The sequence below is a fragment of the Camelus bactrianus genome, chromosome 8 (assembly GCF_048773025.1).
Source record: "Camelus bactrianus isolate YW-2024 breed Bactrian camel chromosome 8, ASM4877302v1, whole genome shotgun sequence".
Taxonomy (NCBI): Eukaryota; Metazoa; Chordata; class Mammalia; order Artiodactyla; family Camelidae; genus Camelus; species Camelus bactrianus.
In genome coordinates this window covers 12,586,525-12,607,173 of record NC_133546.1, presented here as the reverse complement: position 1 = coordinate 12,607,173, position 20,649 = coordinate 12,586,525, and the positions used below count along the sequence as shown (strand labels likewise).

General features: G+C 41.6%; 1 protein-coding gene across 3 annotated transcripts in view; it reads right to left on the bottom strand.

Annotated features, from left to right (window-relative positions):
• The window catches only part of SYNE1 (spectrin repeat containing nuclear envelope protein 1), a 427,410-nt gene extending 407,113 nt beyond the window's left edge, over nucleotides 1-20,297 (bottom strand). For 2 of the 3 annotated variants that reach the window (XM_074368140.1, XM_074368142.1), the window contains exons 1-2: nucleotides 20,090-20,296; nucleotides 11,380-11,652 (exon numbers count right to left, since the gene is read on the bottom strand). In XM_074368140.1, the coding sequence (XP_074224241.1) occupies nucleotides 11,380-11,446 (67 nt within the window). In that variant the 5' untranslated portion in view covers nucleotides 11,447-11,652; nucleotides 20,090-20,296. Of the gene's footprint in view, nucleotides 1-11,379; nucleotides 11,653-20,089 lie in introns of all 3 variants that reach the window. The other variant, XM_074368141.1, reaches the window with a different exon arrangement.
• Between the last annotated feature and the right edge of the window lie 352 nt (nucleotides 20,298-20,649).

Genomic DNA, 20,649 nt, shown 5'->3' with positions numbered 1-20,649 from the left:
TACTTCAACTCTGTCTTGTCTTTAGCTCTATCTCTCTTCAAAGGCACGCTAAAGAGGAGGTGAATTCACTAGCCTAACATCCATTCAACGAATGTTCAAGGAACAGTTACCATATTTTGCAAAGTTGAAAAAGACATTGGCTATATCTTCAACAGCTCCAAATATTTGTCTTAAGTGCTCTAATTAGAGGTAAATACAGAATGCATGACTGATTTTATGTGAACTAAGCATACACTAAATAAAAACCTTGCTTTTCAACTCAGTACAGCGCTAAAAAGCCAGCGCTTACTAATGAACTGTACAATTTTATGGTGAGGATAAAATTTCATAAAATATCCTAATTCTGGAGAAAGTCAGATAATCTAGGATCTAGTCCTATTTTGCCTTAACTAAATGCATACATTTGTGCAAGTCATTTAATCTTTAGTAATCTCAATTTCTCATCTTTCAAAATCATAGTTGATCTTTTAAGACTTTCCCATCAGAAATTGTAAGATTCTATAAGCCTTTCAGGATACATATTTCAACCATTGAGTGTCACCTAGGAAATTTTTAAAATGCAAATCTTTTAATGGGTAATGCTAAACAGACCAATTTAGATTTTTAATATGACTGGCCATCTTTCAAACATGTATAGATATTTGGTGGAGTTTTATGTGACCATCGCTATCATCAATTAAACTCACAAAGTGTCTCCAAGACTCAATGTGGTCATGAAGCTATTCTTTTTAAAAGCACAAAGTGTCAAAAGAAGAAAATACACAAAGCTTTAAAATATATGGGAAATATCATTCCTTCTTTGTTTTTCTGATTATTGTTGTGGTGAACTGTTATTTCAAAAAGAAGCCATTTTATCACACAAATCAGACACAAGTATTTCATAGAAAACAGACATTATAAACCCAAATAGAAAGTGTTAAAAGAGTGCTATTTGTATACACATGTTTCCAGTCTGATTTAAATAGGCTTTATATTAATTTATTAAATTCATCACTTATGCAAAGGCATCTACCTACCATAAATACATAAATAAAGAAGTGTTACAATAGTAGAACGCTAGATTGCGAAATGACTTCAGAATATCTGACTCTCACTGTATGAGACCCAAGAACTTGGCAATGCTTTCACAACCAAATGTTTTCACACCTTTTGACTTGTAAATACAAGAGCCATGCACTCTTTAGGGATTTTTCACAACTTTCCTGAATAAGATGAAATCAAGAGATAAGAACTTTCCACTAAATCTTTCTGTATGCCATACATCAAATTTCCTATACATTTGACTACAGTGCTGCTAACCACAGAACAGAGAAATTAAAGGGATATAACCAGCACAGATATATCCAGAAATAAGAAAAATAACTGCTAGTTTCTCATCTTGATGATTTGGTCCAACCTAAATGTTTTTGGTGGAAAACTGGATATTAAAAGAATTAATATTCCAAGTGATCTTTCCTTTTGATGAAATGTATAAGCAAGCCTCAGTTCACTAAGTGGCCATCAATCATCTTTGTGATAAGTTATTTCAAACCCAGAAAGGTAAGTTTGTAAGTGGCGGGGAGGCTCCCAGGCCCCCAGTGTATTTAACCCGCAGGTCAGTTGACTGACTGCACGAGTGCTCAAGCACTAGCTTCGTGTTCTGGTCAAGGAAGTGTTGAGATGAGCATGAGAGAGAGTCCTCCTCTTTTACAGGACTGCTGCAGATACAATTTTGAGATGTTCTGCTTCCTCTCCTCCTCATCCTTTTTCACCTCTTCATTTTTCTTTTGCGATGGCCCTAAAGTCCTCAGAGCTCCAAGTCTTCCAAAGCCTGATTTCCTACCAGAGCTGGCCTCCTGGGCATGCAGCCTGAGTCCTGCCCTGCCCCCACATGGGCCCCACACATGGCCTAATGCTCTCTGCATAGTAACTATTCTTAATAACCATTGAACAAGGGCCCCATGTTTTTATTTCGTGCCAGGCCAAAAAACCCAAAAAAATTAAGCAGCCAGTCTTGCCTCCTATCTGTAATGATCCAGTGATCTTAGCAACCAGGCAAAAGAATGATCTTGAAGGAATATGTGCTAACATGTGAATACTGAGTTACCTCTCAACTCTCTCAGAGATTGGAGCTCCTCAGATATCTACTTGTGACCTTGGCTTATCACTACGCTGCTCTAGAACTCAGTTATCTCACCTGCAAAATGAGAACATCAATTATAAATGATAGGCCCCCTTCCGATCTAGAAAACCACACCACCTCTATCAAGCTAGGGACCTGGGCTTTTAAGAGTAAGGTGTTTTCAACTCAGGCAGAGTAAAAGATTTCATGAAAATAATCTGGGCCATTAAATGGTCTGTTACTCTGGTCAACGTATGTTTTTTGTGTAAATTTAATTTATTCAGTCATTTATTCATCAAACATAAACTTACTCATCCAGTTTATAAATGCCTTGCTAACTATATTGTCACTCCAATAGACCAGAGCCCCATGAGGATAGGAACTCTGTGTGTCATAGTCACATCTGTAGTCAGAGGACTTAGACACAGTAGATACTTTAAAAAAAAAAAAAAAACTTGTTAAGTGCAGGCATGTACAATCGAATGGACTGAGTACCTACTAAAGTCAAGTTTCATGCTCAGGACAGGATACCCAAAGTTGACTAAGACCACACCCTTACCCTCAAGCTTCTAATATTCTAATGGGACACAGAGAGAAAGACACAAACCATTGCCTGATGTAATCATTGCTTGATTTTATAGAAACAGGTTGAAAGTGGAGAAAAAGAAGGAGGCATTTCACCTTGGCTGGTGGCACTGGGAGGCTTCACAGAGGAGATCATGTGTGAGCTGAGACTTGAAGCCTGAGAAGAAGCCCAGGTAAATAAAAAGAGGAAGGGGACAGAGAGAGAGGAGGGGGCACACGCAAAGACATGGAAATGAGATGGACGTTAGCTTCAGGGGAACGGGAAGTGGTCCAGGGTGGAGGGAACAACATGATCTGCGGAGGGTGATCAGAAACAAAGACAGGAAGTTACACGGAGCCAAGAGTGAAGATCCATTTCGAAGAAAGAATTTACCTGGCAGATTATGATGACTCATCGTAGGCTTTGCAACTGGGAAAAGACCCAATCGGAGTTGTATTTTGAACAATCTCTCTCTTTAAAAGAGAGAGGGGATGGTTTAGTTTAGCTTCCACGTTTCTGGGAAGAAATCTACATTTCTCTGTTGAGTATTAGAGCAATGAATGCTCACATCCAACCACACTGGATAAAATGAGATAATCTGTGAGAACCCTCAGAAAAGTAAAGAAGCTCAAAATGTGACCGTGAGTATGTGTCATTCTTGGCAACAGGAATGCTGTGGCTCATAAAATAATAAGAATACCCACACAACAACAACAAAGCACAAGATAAGTCCTGGAAATTTCAAATTTCTTCCCAAATCAGTAAACAAGTCAACAGCACAATAAAGAATAAATAGATAAAAGGGATTCCAGATGTCATGTGCACAACGTTGGTGACACATGTGAGGAGAAGGGAAGCAAAATGAAGGAGAACAGTTGTGTAATTCAAGGTAAATAATCTTTTTAAAACGTGGGTGGAGACCAGTGTTTACTAAATATGGAAGATTAATATCAGTAGAGGAAGGAATTGTCTGTTTTTAATCCAAAAAGTCATTGTGAACAATGGAAAAAAAAATTGGTTACCATAGAAACCATTTAAAAAATACTGAAGCAAACTTCACGACATCTAAGGAATTAAAAATCTTACATAAATGATTTGACCCTAACCTTGTTTGAGGCAGTTGTCAATTCCTCCTTCTCCCAGATATTCTCAATCATTTATTTAAGTAAAACAGACAGAAAATTATGAGTTGCCTGTCCTCAGAATTATGGCGAAGATGCCATATTTTTTTTTACAAGATAACTTCTACACTATTTAAATGAGTGCATGATTAACTGAGTCTGACAATTAGTAACTGCTCAATGAAATTATAAAATGTCATACAAAAGATCAAGAACTATGTATTTAGGGGTGAATACCACATAAAAAATGAGTCAACATTCTCATCAACTCCAGTTAGAAAGAAAAGAAAAGAAAAATAACAGCCCGGGGTGTGAATTGTTTCCTTAAGTTTCCTAAGATACGCGAGGAGTTCATCACATGACATGCAACGCCTAGCATTTTTTCCCCTTATAGGCTATCTTTTACGTAATTACACATCCATGAAACTGTAAAGTCTGTGGGGACTTGAGCTGAGTCTTGGTGTTTCTTACAGAGGTCAGCCCTCCCGCCCCAGGTCTGACTCAACCCAGGGAGAGTTAAATAGCTACCAGCACAGGGACGGAAGGGGTTCTCCCAAATGCAAGCGTAGTTTCCGCAAATTCAGTTACAGCCTTTGGGGGAAGGGTACCATCCCAGTCTTGGCAGAGAGGAGATCCCAGAGCCGCCACAGTGTTTCAGATAATCCCAGAGCCGCCACAGTGTTTCAGATAATCCCAGAGCCGCCACAGTGTTTCAGATAATCCCAGAGCCGCCACAGTGTTTCAGATAATCCCAGAGCCGCCACAGTGTTTCAGATAATCCCAACACCTGCCACGGCATACTTTCACTACGTCCTGGAGGAACTAATCCAGCAATGACCGAAGAGGTGACACCGGCTCCATAAAGACTTTCTCCGGGACAATCAGTCTTGTTACGTGGAACAAACCTAGGAAGATAGTGCCAAGGGGCGCAAGCAGAGATGTATGAGGGGAGGCGGTACACAAGGGAGAAGGCACTGAGACGCCAGAGTCACACACACGTGTCCAGGATGGCACCAGTGGGCCCACCGTTCTCACGAGAACCATCTTTCTGTTCACAGCAGGGGCCCCAACTCCACAAGGATGGAGGACAGATTAGGGTCTGAGTGACAGATATTCCATCCTTAGGACGCAGTTCTGATTGGACTCAACATAGAACACAGAATTATATTTAATAAATTCTTAAGGAATTGCTCCTATCCAATTAACTTCCAAGACCCTTGTGAATCTTTATGGGCAACACCCAGAACCCTTCTTTCATTCTTCCAGAAATGATTTTGAAACCATATGCACATGTCCTTGTACCCACTCAGGCCTGTTATTTATATATAAAAAGCAGACAATCTTTTTATGCACTGTAAACATTTAAACCTGCACATATACAGGACATTCACCACATTAACACAATTGATCACTCCCTCCTGGAACTTTCTCCTCTTGGCTTCCAGGGAAGTCTTCTCCCTTCTTGCTTCTTACCACATGGGCTACAGCCTCAGTCTCACATGTGGGACCCTCCTCCCCAGCCCACTCCCGAAGTTGGACGTTTTATTTCTCAAACCTCTTTTCTATCTGTTTTTGTTCTCTGGGTGGTGTCAACCAGTCCCACGGCTTTATACACTATCTGTGTGCTCATGATTTCCAGATGTTTTTTCCAGCTGTGTCTTCTCCCTTGATTTCTACAGTCATAGACTCAATGACCTTCTTGGACGTCCCCCAGGCATCTGAAATGTAACATGTTCCAAAAAAGCTCTTAATCTCCCTTCTCAACCCTGTTTCCAACAGTCTTAGGTCCCTCCTCATTTTCAAATGCAAAGCGAGGGGCCCAGCTTTCACTCCTCTCTCTCAAACACCACATCCAACCCACCAGCAAATTATTTCGGCTTTACTTTCAAAATATATCTAAATTTTTATCACTTCCTCCCTATCCACTGTTTAATAGCTAGTCGAAGCCACATTCATCTCTCTTCTGACTTATCAATGTTGACCCTCCTGGTGTCCCTGCTTCCACCATTGAAAATCAGTATGATATTAAATACTTATAAGATATTCAGTCAACAAATGCTTATGAAGTGTCCACATTATGGAATGCACTATGCTCGTCAATGAGCAGGGCACTGACATGACTTTGACTCGATTTCTGCCTTCAAGGGGTTTATACTCTGAGTGCATAGATCAGACACCACATGTAACATAATGTGAAATCTGTGACGGTGCTACTACGTGCTAAGAGAATTCAGACAGCGGAGAGAGGATTTCTGACGATATTTGCAATAAAGCCTTCACTGAAGAGACTGTATTTAGGTTGGGCCTTGAAGATAGGTGGAGTTTTAGGTGCATTCCTTCCAGAAAGTGCCCCAGCAGGAGACAGAAGAGTCAGGGTATCTTGAGAGCCTGGCACCTGGTGTCATTTCGCAGATACCTGGGGAGAGGGAGGGGAGCCAGAGTAGACAGATGCTAGGCAGTTAAGATGGAGTCAGAACTGGAAGCCAAGCCAAGAAGTTGGGACTTTGATAGGGAGTTCAAGAGTTGAGGAAGAATTTCACCATGAAAGAAATAACATTAAAGTTGTACACTAAAAAGAATTAATTTGGGGGCAACATGTAGGAATGTTTTGGTTTACTGGTAGGCCTTCGAGGCCCTGACATTTACAGGCCTGCCACACACTATCTCTGGAAAAAGGATGTGTATCCGTACACCAAATATATCAAATGTATTTATACATATATAATTTTGAACTGACTTGATTTACCTTTGACTAGCTGACATAATTTTAGCATTCGTTCAAAATTTGTTAATTTTGATTTAACAGTTTGCTTTTTCTATTTGAGAGCCAATATTTTTGCTGACCTTTAAAAATCCTGAAGGTCTCAGGCACTTACTCCAAAATGCACAGTGGATAAAAAGGCTCTGCAAGAAGAAAGGCTTGGAGGGCAGGGCATTATACAAATGCAAATGCTTTAATACCTGTAAAAGTAACATAAATGTGTAATATACCTTTAGGAAGGAAAAATGCACTTAAAGCATTATGGTTACACAAACACACACAGCTGAGGTGCCAGCATAGTCACCCATTCAGACTGGACACGTGTCCTTAAAATGATTTTATCATCAAAACTCAATTCTGACTAAAATTCAGATAAAGATTTTTTTAAAGAGAGGGCAAATAAAGTAGGATCCCATTTAACTAGTTTCTTCCTTTGTTTTTGCATATGTTTTGACTAGTTTCATCTTCAATTCCTTACTTTAGGGATCATGATATATCTACTTATTCATCAAATATTTATTTAACTATGATGTTCCCAAATATAAAGAAATGATCATTGTTTTGTGCTGAGTTTTGTGTTAGATTTAAATTTGAGATAATATCATGTAATATTCATTTCTGGAAGAAAGAGATTAAACCAAAAGGAGAATTTCAGCCTAAATATGATAAATGGATCTTTGACACTATTTTATAGTTGAATAAGAAGAGTCATTAAGTCAGAGTAACAAAGTATAAAGCCTAAACTTGAAGGCACTATAAAAAAATTAGAATCTTCAAAAGATAGCAAACTTCCTTCTGATGCGCATTTGATGTTAAGCCAGAAGAAAGTTACATTTTCAATAGTTATCATGGTTTATTCTGCTCTTCAGTCAGCTTTTTTGTTAGTCTGAGATTTCTGTACTGTATAATGGATTTACATAAAATACTATATTTAACCCAAAAAAGTTGAAAGTTGCCCATAAAAACAATTTTAGGGGGAGGCCATGATTTTTTTTTTCTAAACAGTTAGCACACTTCATAGATATGTCTCCAAAAGTAAATGCTCATCCATTTTCTCATTTGTTTCTCTTTGAATTTATTCACAAGGTTTAAAAATCAAAGTTTGACCTTGCAGCCAATAATCCTTCTTTTTTATTAAATCAGTCTCTGTATGACACCCTAGCACACCCATCTGAGTCTTTCTGGCACTTACCACTAGCTCAATAGGTTGCATGGATGCTACCTTGCCTTGCAATTATCAGCACTGATACGTTAATTTAAAAATCCTAGCAGATGATCTTCCAAATGAAAAAAAAAATGTATTTGATAAAAGTCAGTCAACAAATCCTTTTTAAGCAAATGTTACGCAGAAGTACTATGAAAAATGGCAAAGAGCCTGAAGCTCTTATGACTATCTTAAAGAAATTTATAATCTGAACAGTTCAACATTTATTTTTTTAGATGTGATTATAAACTAAAGTGATTCCACGAGGCACCTGTTAAATAGATCCCTTCAGGAAGCCTATAAGAGCAGAAAAATGTATATACTAATTATGTGCATTGAAAATGTAATACCCTGTATTATGCCAGTGTCTAATATTTGCTTTTCTCTAAATATTTAAATATTAAATCACTTACATTTAAATTGATGAAAGTGACAGAAACATTGATTATCCTTAAGAGCAAACAAAACTCTGCAGTGCAGTCTGCCTGCTCATCCATAATTCAGGATCCCAGCCTAAAACATTATGCTCAAACAAGCACAAATATTGGCAAAGGTGAAACATTGAACCGCTACAGTAGCACTAAATTATGTAGCAATCTGTGTGTGCACTTTAATTTCCTAGCACTAGAAATGAAAACTAAAAGCAGAAAAACAGTCAACAATTATGGCTGTAAACTAAATAAGCAAGAAAGTAGAGCCAAGTTGCCATTATTCGAGACTACAGGCTTTTTATTAGTTATACATGGACCTGATTTGACAATAAAACCCAAGAGGGGGGAAAAATTAGTTACTTGGATTATCTATCCAGGCAAAGAAAAGAGAATTCTAGAAGAATGTTCTTATGAATTTGCACTTGGAAAATAGCAACTCTGGTCTTATTTAAGTTAATAGGCATTCATTTTTTTCTCAAAGAAATTTCATTTGTCTTAATTATCTGGACAATGATGTCAGCCCTCCACTTACTAGGATCTTGGTCAGTCATTTGGAGGTTCCAGCAGGCAAGAGGAGTTACTCACTACCCTTGGCAAAAGACAGGTGTCCTCTGTCCATGGAGGCTGACTCTTGTTTGGCCTCAAACCATCAGCAGTATGCACAGTGAGAGCTGGGATGAGGAGGAGACGCGAACCTCGCCAGATGAATCAGCAGAATTAACCCCCCAGATCAATAAATCTGCCAGATCACCTTCACTTCCAGCCCCATCACTGGGCTTCCACTGACAGAGGCTAGACGTGTTGCATCTTGTAACAGTACCAATCCTATATTTTGTTGCCATCAATTACCTAGTTTACAAAGTAATTAATGCTAAAAGCTAAAGGTAAGTACCTAGTGCTCAAGACTTTTATCTCCTGTATCATAAGGTTTACTGTTCTAAATTTGTCAGGCACCCTTATGATATGTTGTAACCCTTACACTAGGAAGGAAAAAAATATACAGCAAGTATAGTCCCTTCATTTTGTAATAAAGTGACAAGCTTTACACAACGCAGAATATATAAGACTGTTAACACTCCTTCCTACCCAAGTCTGCATGACTAGACCAATTTGCAAAAAATTATCAGGCCAGTGCCTTCTCATCCAATTTTCTTTCTTGACTATTAGAACAGCTTGCCATGTGACAGTATTTACAGTTTTTAAAACACCTTTCATCTATTAGCTCATGAGGATGACAACAGTCCCGAGAGGGCTAAGCAGGGTAAAAACAGTCCACATTTTGCAAGTGACGGCCCTAAACACACAGGAGTTAAACAGGACATCTACCATCATCTCGGGAGGGTGGGATTCCAATGTTTTTCCCACCCCACCCACCTCTCATGCAAAACCACTTGCGTATCCACAAGAAAACAAAACAAAACAAAAACACTGAGGTATCAATACCCTTCCGCCTCCTCTCCCCTCTAACCATTACCTTAATAAAAGACTTCATTCAAACCAAAATAAGTATAAAAAGTAGAGTGTTGGTTGGACCATAATCTGATTCTGAACTGATTACGTTTTTTTCCAAATTTACTCTTTACCTTTACAACTTCCCTTTATTGTCAGTATGTATCTTCTCCAGAGAATTTTCACATTTAATTACTCAAAGGAAAAATCTGCTTTATTACCCAATTATCGTCCCCACACTTTTGCCAGGAACCTTAGGTTTCCATTCCATCCTTTTAAAGATGAAGTTTTGGAGGCACAAAATCAATTCAGTAACTTGCACCCAGGCAAATGGCAAAGACAGACATAGACAGAGGAAAGGAACTCCAAGGTCAGTGCTCCATCCACCCAGGTAAAGATGCAGAACTTAAACTAGAGATCTTGGCACTGGGCAGACTCAACCAGAGGTGTTTCATCCTGTGGAGATGGGTAATGCCCACATATTCAGCAAGGACCTGGCTTTTTATCTAAACAGGTTCTATCTGGCATGACAAGTAGTTTTCAACAATCAATGTGAAACAAGCACCACCTACATTGAGGTGTCAGCCATCAGCCCAGGCAAATAAACAGGGGTTCGGGGCATGTGACTGCAGGCGCTTCAGTCAAATGGGTGGGCTCTGGTCAGGCATGGAGAAACTCTCAGTTCCACTGATCTCTGGATTTCCTATCCTTGGGAGCATGTTCTAGGCCATGAATATCCAGATGTAGGAGTTTGATCTGTATTTCAAAGTCAAGAGAGCTTAACTGGAAATGACTGCTATGCACGTTAAATGAATCATAAGCAAGGAAAAAGGGGGCTGTGACAGATTAATATGATAGCTGCGGTGCAAAGCCATGTGATCACTTGCTGGAATACTGGAAAGCCAAGCTACAGCATTATGTTTAAGCTCTCCTGGCAAAGACTAGAGCAGAACCCTGCTAAGTATGGAAATGTTTATGTCCTGGAAATATCCATTTGAAGCCTGAGAGAGTCACACTGGGACTGTGACAAAGAAGCAGTATTTTCATACACCTAGAGATGACGATTGTTTTTGCAGTTCGAGTAATACACACATTTAAAGAAAATTCACAATTAGGAACTCATCTGTGAGGATTCATACCATTTCACTGTTAACTCTCTTCTATAAAACAGTTTGCTGTTAGAGAAGGAACACAGGTGAGGGACGTGGTTCCAGCCATACACTGCCACTAACCATTTATCCTGTCACATTACTTCAACCCCTCTGGGCTTCCATCTCATTTTGCTTAAAGACTTTCTAGATCTCTGAAGGCCTTCTCGCTGGGATAAGTAAACCACCAATTTACTTATTTGACTGTAGCAGGTAGTTACCTGTCCGCCATTGTCAGGACATCCTTGTTGGGGCCCTGTCATGGTATTGGACTGTCACTGGTTATTGAAGGACAGTTTGACAATAATTGAATTCCCAGCCAGACTCTAAATTGCCATTAAGGTCACACTAACACGGACATAAAATCAAAAAAGGAGTTTTTTTTTTTTCCTACCTACAGAAGACAGCATCTTAAAATAGGATGGACTAGTTTGAAAACACTAGCATAAAAGCCATCATCCTGACATTCCTTGCCATAGTTTCATAAAACTGAACAACAATGCAAGCAAACTGACAAGATTCTGAAGAAAGTCGATATTCGAAATTTAAAGCATATAACAAAACAGAACCAAACAAACCCTGGCGTTTCTGCCCCTTACCTTGTAGCCTTTGCATCACGTTGGCGATGTCCCGAGGAGACCGAGAGGCTGCCCTGGAGGTTGCCATGGCTGCACCGAGGCACGGGACCACTGCTGGAGACCCTTTGCCCAATGCGGTGCAGCCCTAGGCCACTCGAGAAAACATCCTTGAAAGTCTCTGGGTCTATTGAGTCATGGCCCAACCCCGGGCACGCACAGCAGTCAGCGAGGAGACAGCACTCCAGAGATCCAACCACTTCTTTCTCTTCTTTTGCTTTAAATGAATTCAAGAACCTGAAAAACACATAGAAAAGGTACAATATTTTTTTAAAAAAATCAACACAGGTCACCCTAGTGCAAAAAGAACTGTCTTTATTCAATCTGAATAGAGGATTCATCACCAAGTGAAATAACTAATGTAAAAATACTTATAAACTATAAGACAAGATACAATAAATCTCCTAGAAGAAAACATAGGCAAAACATTATTTGACATACCTCTCAAAAATGTTCTCCTAGGGCAGTCTACTCAAGCAATAGAAATAAAAGCAAGAATAAACAAATGGGACCTAATTAAACTTACAAGCTCCTGCATAGCAAAGGAAGCCATAAACAAAACAAAACAGGAACCTACAGAATGGGAGAAAATTTTTGCAAAAGACAAAACTGACAAAGGCTTGATCTTCAGAATGTATAAGCAGCTCACACGACTTAATAAGAAAAAAACAAACAACTCAATCCAAAAATGGGCAGAAGACCTAACCAAGCAATTTTCCAAGGAAGAAATACAAATGATAATAAGCACATGAAAAAATGCTCAATATCACTAACTATCAGAGAAATGCAAATCAAAACTACAATGAGGTATCACCTCACACCAGTCAGAATGGCCATCATTCAAAAATCCACAAATGACAAATGCTGGAGAGGCTGTGGAGAAAAGGGAACCCTCCTACACTGCTGGTGGGAATGCAGTTTGGTGCAGCCACTGTGGAAAACAGTATGGAGATTCCTCAAAAGACTAGGAATAGATTTACCGTATGACCCAGGAATCCCGCTCCTGGGCATATACCCAGACGGAACCCTACTTCAAAAAGACACCTGCACCCCAATGTTCATAGCAGCACTATTTACAATAGCCAAGACATGGAAACAGTCTAAATGTCCAATGACAGATGACTGGATAAAGAAGCTGTGGTACATTTATACAATGGAATACTATTCAGCCATTAAAAACCGACAACATAACGCCATTTGCAGCAACATGGATGTCCCTGGGGAATGTCATTCTAAGTGAAGTAAGCCAAACAGAAAGAAAAATACCATGAGACCACTCATATGTGGAATCTAGAAAGAAAGAAAGAAAGAAAGAAAGAAAGAAAGAAAGAAAGAAAGAAAGAAAGAAAGAAAGAAAGAAAGAAAGAAAAAGAGAGAAAGAAAAGAACATAAATACAAAACAGAAGTAGACTCATAGAAATAGAATACAAACTTGTGGTTGCCAGGGGGTGGGGGGTGGGAAGGGACAGACTAGGAGTTCGAAATTTGTAGATACTGACAGGCATATAGAGAATAGATAAACAAGATTATACTGTATAGCACAGGGAAATATATACAAGATCTTGTGGTAGCTCACAGCAAAAAAGAATGTGACAATGAATATATGTATGTTCATGTATAACTGAAAAATTGTGCTCTACACTGGAAATTGACACAACATTGTAAACTGATTATAACTCAATTAAAAAAGAAGTTAAAAATAAATAAGTAAATAAAGCTTAAAAAAACTTATAAACTATAAAATAGTAGGTAAATACGAGGAATTCTTATGATGTTTGATAAAATAAACCCATACTTGAAACATACACAATAAAATTGGCTGCTAGGAGAAATTTCACTTTTTTCCATGTTTTCATCTTAAACTGTAAACTTTTTTCATTGACCTATGAAAGTAGTTGCACTCAAAACACTGAGTTCTATTTCTCAATATTCATAGGTTCTCTTATCTGGGCTATTTTAGCCTGCTTTGCACATCTATTTTGCTCTGTTTTGTTTTTACACACTTTTCAGGAATGAAATCAGATGTTAGCTCCTAAAATTTGATGAACTGCAATAGTAAATAGCATATAAAACTATTTTAATCTGAAAATTTGAGTTGCAAACACTGTAATTTTAGAAGACAAATAGGTTTGATTTAGCTTCCCCACCCCCATATAGAAAGACTCTAAAGTAAGCTGTAAGGCTGGGGTGGGCAGGATTAGAGACAATATTTTCCTCCTAACCCCTTCTTGAATTCTCTGTTTTGGTCAAGTTTAATTCATCGTGCTGGACTGGGGGAGGTAGGAAAGAGGTAGGACAGTGGCTGATGAAACCTCGACGTTGAGACAGATACTTTGAACAAGGGTTTCCTAACCATAGGGCTAGCTGAAGAGAAGGTCCTGCCACGAACAGGAAAACTGACAACAGAAAGAAGAGGGTGAAAAATGCACTTAGAGGAAGAAATGCAACCAAGGCGCCAAACCAAGGGGGTCTGTGTGAGCCTGAGACTTTGACAATTCATATTCATCCCTGGGCTACGACGATGAAGGTGAAGAAGAGAAACAGGGCGGGGGCAGAGGAGGCTGGTGAAAGCAAAATCGTAAAGAAAACACAGCACGTCTCTGTGGGGTGGTCCACCTTCGGAGAGCAACGAAGAGCAGGCTATGAGTGCTATCAGACATTATAACCTGAACGTGTGCTCATAAAGAGCGTGTTACTTACGAAGGACTGGTTAAGTAACAGAGTGTCATTAAAGATGACAACTGCTTTTTAAAATGGCATTAATACTAGTACATATCGGTATCTAGTTAGAAGGCATGAATGCAAAGCCGGTATCTTTTCCAGACCACCCCCTCAGTAAGGATGTGAAACATGGCACACTGCTGCCGCTCTGCACATTTCTGGGGTCAGAATGGACATATTTAAGTCAAGGAGCAGTGGTGCAGTGAACAGCACTGACCAGCAAAGACAGATTTCTCTTGGTTACTTGAAAAGACGCTAGAAGTAGGACCCAGGACTTGGCAGCTTCTGGGCTAGAGGGTTAGCTCTCCATGGATGGCTCTCCAAGAGGGAGAAATAACTACTTAGGGCTGGCCTGTCATGCACCAAGCCTACAGCCCTACTGCAGCTGGCTGCCCCTGAGCAGCCTTCACGTCCTGGGAGAAAACATCCCATCCGCCCACATACAACAGCTACCTTAATTTGAAGACTAACAGACACTGAGAAGGGCCTGCGGTATCTTAAAATGGCTCCCCTAAGCTGTTAGAAAGTTAGATTCTCCAAGTGCAAGCATATAACTTTCTGAATCTAGCTAGCTAGCTACAGGTAGACTACGTAGAGACGAGGGAAGAAATTCATTGTAGCTCAGCTGCCCTACGCCAGGCCCTGCTCAGCCCTGGAGTTCACAGATGACAAAGACGTGGCCCCCACCATCGATCAAGAATTATAGAACTAAGGGGGAGGGCAGAGCTCAGTGGTAGAGTGCATGCTTAGCATGCGCGAGGTCCTGGGTTCAATCTCTAGTACCTCCATTAAAGATAAATAAATTTAAAAAAAAGAATTATAAAACTAAATGGGATTTCTATGTCACTGCATCACAGATCACCATGTTCCTGGCCTCTTCTGGCTCACGTGCATATTACACAATAGAGTAATCCTGAAATATTTCCCTCTCACCCTTCTTCTCATTCTCTTTCTTTGAATACCACATTAAACTCAGAACTTCTCTGCTTGCATCCAACTTCAGCTGATGTACCCGTCTTACTGCCCCAGTATAACTAATGCATTCTGAATGTCATGGTTCAATGCTGGGGGAGCTAAGATGAATGTGACACATAACCTATTTCTCGACAAGCTTAGAACAGAGTGGGAGATACAACACAGAAGAGCAAATGTAACAAAACCATGGGCATGTGCAAACAGAGACATGAGGGATACAAAGGATGGGAGGGTCCTGGGAGGGAGCGAGCCCCTGACCTGGGCCTTGGTAAAGGAGTTAGAGTGAAAAATATGAAAAATGCATCCCAGGCAGAAGAAATAGCTCAAGCAAGGCTTGGACACAGGAAACAGCATGGTTCGTTTGTGGAACTACTAACAGTCAGAGAGTGAGGGACTCTCCAGGCTACATTCTGGGGCTGAGGCTGGAGGAGGGAGCAGCCAGATGGCTGAGCCCTGCCCAGGTGTGCTGCTCAGAAGTCTGCTCCTGGGTCTCCAGGGGGCAACAGGAAACCATCACGAGGGATTTTAAGCCGAAAGTGACCACGTATAATTTAGATTATTCTAGCTACATTTTTTAAGGGTGTATTCGAGGTTGACAACTCAAAGTTTCAGGAAGATCGGTGAGGAAGGTGTCTCAGGAGCCCAGGTAAAAGATGATGAAAAATTGAAATAGGACTGTGAGTGGAAGGTAAAATCCAAAAAATCGCAAGTAGTCAGAATATGCAGGACTTGGTGATGGGCGGGGGAGAGGAGACAGGCCCTTGGAGGTGGCGTAATCAGGTACCTTGGGTGACTCTCAGGATTCTGCCTTGAGAGCTCAGCAGTAGAGGAGCTTTCAGGTTTTACTTCCCCCAACTCTTCAATGCATTCGCTCACATCCTTGCTGAACAACTCAATTACCCCTTCGCATCGCCCCTCTGCAGGACAGTCTCCGCTGAACAAGTCCGAGGGATCACTGAACACCTAGCCCAGGACACACTGTTTGAAGCCATCCCTAAAACACACCAGCACACAACAGCACTGTTTTCCCTCAATTCCTCCAGTACTAGCAATCCATACTATTACGAGTATCTGTCTTATATTCGTCACCATTGTTAGTCTTAGCTCTCTTGAACTAGACGGTGAACATCTAGCAGGCACAGAGATTGTAACTCTTACTGTTTTGACATCCCACCCATTGATAGTAACTGTATCCCTGAGGACATTCTAGCCCTCAGTATACATTTTTGTTTCATTGAATCATGTTCATAAAACTTTACCTCTACAGGACAACCCCCAGAAAACTCCTTCCTCCCCACTGTAAAAGAAGTTGGTGCAACATCCTTCCCTTTTTAGACATTAGATTAAATATTTTGCTTTCAACATTCGTGCATACACATATTTCCTATTTTGTGAAATTATGATAGTTTTGTTTTTTACTGATACTTACATTTAAGGGACATGATTTGATAAAAAATTTCAAATTAATAAAGCAAAGATAATAAAAGGAGACTTAAAAGATATGAGTTCTGGATGTTAGAAGAGATGAATTTAAACTTAGCTTTGTTCTGACTTGGATGATTTTGAGCTAGTTTTATGTATGGAGGTCCTCACCCACCGCCTGACAAGGGGCACGTGGTACTGGGAAATGCACAGACTCTGGACTGGAAAAAAAAAAAAAAAAACCCAAAAAACAAGGAGCTGCCTTCATTCTGTCCAGGTGGACATGACCTACAGAACCAGGACATCAGAAGTTCCAGCACCATTAATGAGCTCTCCATCCTCAGGGTAATTAAGTTTTCAATCAGGTGCAGTATATTGTGGGGATAGGAGAGGAAGAGGGGGTGAGGGATGGAAAGGGAGAGCTAAGTAGACATTGGTGGGTTGTGTACCAATTAATAATCCTTGCACCATCTCCAAATTTTTTCCAGGGAAGGAACTAAGATTACAAAGCAGCTAATTATATCCACCACACCTAGTAGAGAGGTAAGATTCCTGTATTTATTATTTCATACAGCAAATGGAGTGGGAAACCATGTGGCAAGGATGATGGTGCTGAGTAAACAGCAGTGAACAAGACACACAATCTCTTTTAGAGCTTAGGTACCAGAGGGGGAGATGATGTAAGCAATATTGCAATGAAGTAGGTTACAGATTGTAATGGAGAAATCCAGGGTACTGTGGGAGCACACAGAATACCCAATCAATAACCATCTGCTGCATCTATCTCACGGGATGCAAAGGGAAATCAAATGATCTGCTGTTCGAAATTCTCCTACCTAAACAATGTACTCTTTTCAACACCAACACCTGCGAAAAGCACAGGAGTGAATCATCACAACTTGACTTTTCCAGGCTCTAGAATGGACAACTGGCTGCTTAAAGCAGTGTCTCATTTGTGCTACTAAACAGGGATACACTAGGAAAAACACTAGGAGAAACACCGCTATGTCACAAGACTACATCTTTAAGCAATGCAACTGGATTTTGAAGGATCAGAAAACTACAGCATAAAGTTCCAACCCCTGCAACCACCAGAGATGACCTGGCTCATTTCTAGCTGAAAAAGATGCACTGAGACTATAAGACATAAACGGACTCACAGTGATACGAAGCATGACTTAACTAGACGTCTAACTATGTACAACAGCAGTCCTTTTAAAATTCCCCATTAAACAAAAGTTTAAAAAGCTAATGAATACATTTCAACCCCTCTTCTATCTAAGTCCTTTGCTGGAGTGAGTCACCTAAGTGTCTAATTTTAAATTTAATTATTGTTTTCCTCTATTCATCCTTTAGCAATGGTACTAATTAACAGACGCTAAGATAGCCATCCAGTAGGGGAGAAGAGGGACTTCCTGGAGTTAATATAAATACATTACTAATGTGTATGTAAAGGCTATCAGTGAACTGTGGTAATTATTCACTATTATGAATTTTACACGGTAACAAATAAAAATTGGTCCTTTCCCTGGAAGAACAAAAATAGGAAGAAGTAATCAAAAGATAGAGTGCAGAGCTGATCAGCATGAAAGAAATCATGTCATGAAGGAACTTTTCTTCTGTAAGCTTGGGGTATAAACCATACCCAAGGATATCTGCTACCTCCCTCCCATGCGTTGCTAGGGTATAACTGTACCTCTCGCTAAACATTAGTTCTCACTGGATGGAACCATAGGGAAGGACACATTTAACACTTCTGAGAGGAGATTAGGCAGACTTCCTCAAAGGGGAGTCTTGAGTCTTGTATGCCTGTGGTTTAGGCCACAGGGTGCGGCCGCAAGGTCTACATTGGAGCCGCCCTGAGAAATTGCTACCAACCTTGCCCAGTCATGGGCCTCTTATATCCTGTTTCAGTTTCACCTCCCTCATCTCCAAGAAGCTGGGCGAGCTGCGCGATTATCAGAGAGCAGATGTAGGGGCAGCACCTTCCCCATTTAACACAAGCAATTTTTGGAAATGTCTAAACAGAAAAAAACCTTTTCCCAAACCCTACTCCTTTGCAGGGAAGCATCAAGGGAAAATCATTCTTATCTGGGGGACAACGAGGACAGAAACAAACCAGTTTGTGAAAAATCATTTGTTGAGACAGATGAAAGTGAGGCTATAATGTTATAGTTGAGCAAATATTTTCAAAGGCTAGCAATAGTATTATCAGTGTCAGTCTGAAGATGTGCCTTTATTTCAGCACAGAACATATTAAGTTAGCGTGGATGTGGCACATTTTGTTCTAGATTTGCCACAAAGTAATGAACAGACTCAAAAATAAAAGAAGAAAATAGATACGTGTTTTATTACACTGTTCTGGTGATGTTGGGAACTTTTTATCCATACTGTTAATCTTTTTCATCAAGGAGAACAGCAAGCCTCTCAACAATCTTCATGACTCATGATTAAATCAGCATTTCGTGCAGATGTGGGGCATATTAATAATCTTTGCTCAATCGAAAATTATTATACTTTCTCTTGCACAAGTCTGGCTCCTGTATTCAAATGCCTTCTTTGGGATAGTGGCTCTTAGATGAAGACAAATATAGGTAAGCATTAAAGCAGAGACCAAAAAATAATTCATCTCGAACTTTCTTAATATTCACAGCAAATTTTCAGATACGTACAGGTTTTCCACCCCAAACTGAAAAGCTCAGAAACGAACATTCTAGGATGCTAAGACCGGTTTCACAGCTGGTGTTTTTCCCCCCGGGCTGGAACTGGTTATCTTTATGGAAGACGGCCTGAAGTTGCAGCCTCCAAGCTCTGCGATCCCAGCCAGGCAGCACGCTGAACCCGGTTTCTCAACCGGCTTTCTTTCCTTGATGGCTAACAGCTGCTTTATTTTGCACTGTTTTCCTGTCCTTTACCATACACCTGCCGCCCCGTGGACCACCATTTCCCAGAACTCCTCCGGCAGCGACGCAAAATCTGTCTGAAAGGGGGTCTTTCCGGGGAGGAGATGAAAGTTATCTTGCCCTCTAGCGTAAGCAAGCGCACGGTGACAGCTGGAGTGGAGTCTGAAGCCCCGGCCTCCGCTGTTCTTCAAGCCCTGGGCTGTGTTACCCATTTCCCCTCCCCCAGCCCTTCCTAAAATAGTCGGCGGTGGAGGAAGGGAGGCTCCTAGAATTTGCTCAACGCCCTACATCTCCCATCCGATAGTAGCAACAGCCCTGACCATCGCAATGAGGGTGGCTGCCTTTTCCTACTGCATCACTGGACCCCAAGAGAAGTGCCACCAGCGGAAATGACAACTCAGAGAGGGGATATTAATAGGGCTATCTACGTACAAGCTGCAAGGAGACGCTCCCCCACCTCCTCAGCTCCTCATCCTTGAGTATCACACACGTACACACACCGCCACCACCATCGCCACCCTCTCCCTCCCATCAAGCACGCACAGCCCGAACATGCAAGTACAAACTTGCTTACAATCTGTCTGCAATTTGTTCGGCTTGCACCCGTGTTCTCTCTCTCTCTTCTCCCTCTCTCCGCCTCTCTTTCCCTTTACCTTCTGTCCCTGGGGCTCGTTCGGGTTCCCGGCGGCGGCGGTGCGCGCGCTCTGGGCCGGCCGCGGTCTCGGGAGCTCGGGCGCGGCTGCAGGGCTGCGGGGCGCCGGGCGGCCCCGGTGACCGGGGACAGCGCGCGGGGCCGGCTCCCCGCCCGCGGCGAATCCGCAGCCGCGCTCCCCGGGCCGCTCGCACACTCGCTCACTCGCGCGCTCAGCTGCTCGGCGACTCTGCCCTCCCTCCGCCCGCGGGTCCTCCTTCCGGGTGCGCCCCGGGGTTTCAGGCCTCCCCCCGCCCCTCGCTGCTCCCCCCGCCCCCCCGCACGAAGGCTCCTTTCGGGAAGGTCGGCCGGGCGGGTTCAGCCCCCGGGCAGGCTCGGGGCACGACCCGCGCGCCGCCACGCCCCTCCCCGCGCCCCGCGCCCCGCGCCGGCTGCTGGATGCACTGGTCCCCGGCAGAGCCGGGGGCGGGGGCCTGGCGTCTCCCGGGCGGGCTTCCCCTACCTCCCGGAGACGCACGGCCTCCGGCGTCTTTCCGCAGCAGCAGCAGCAGCAGCAGCAGC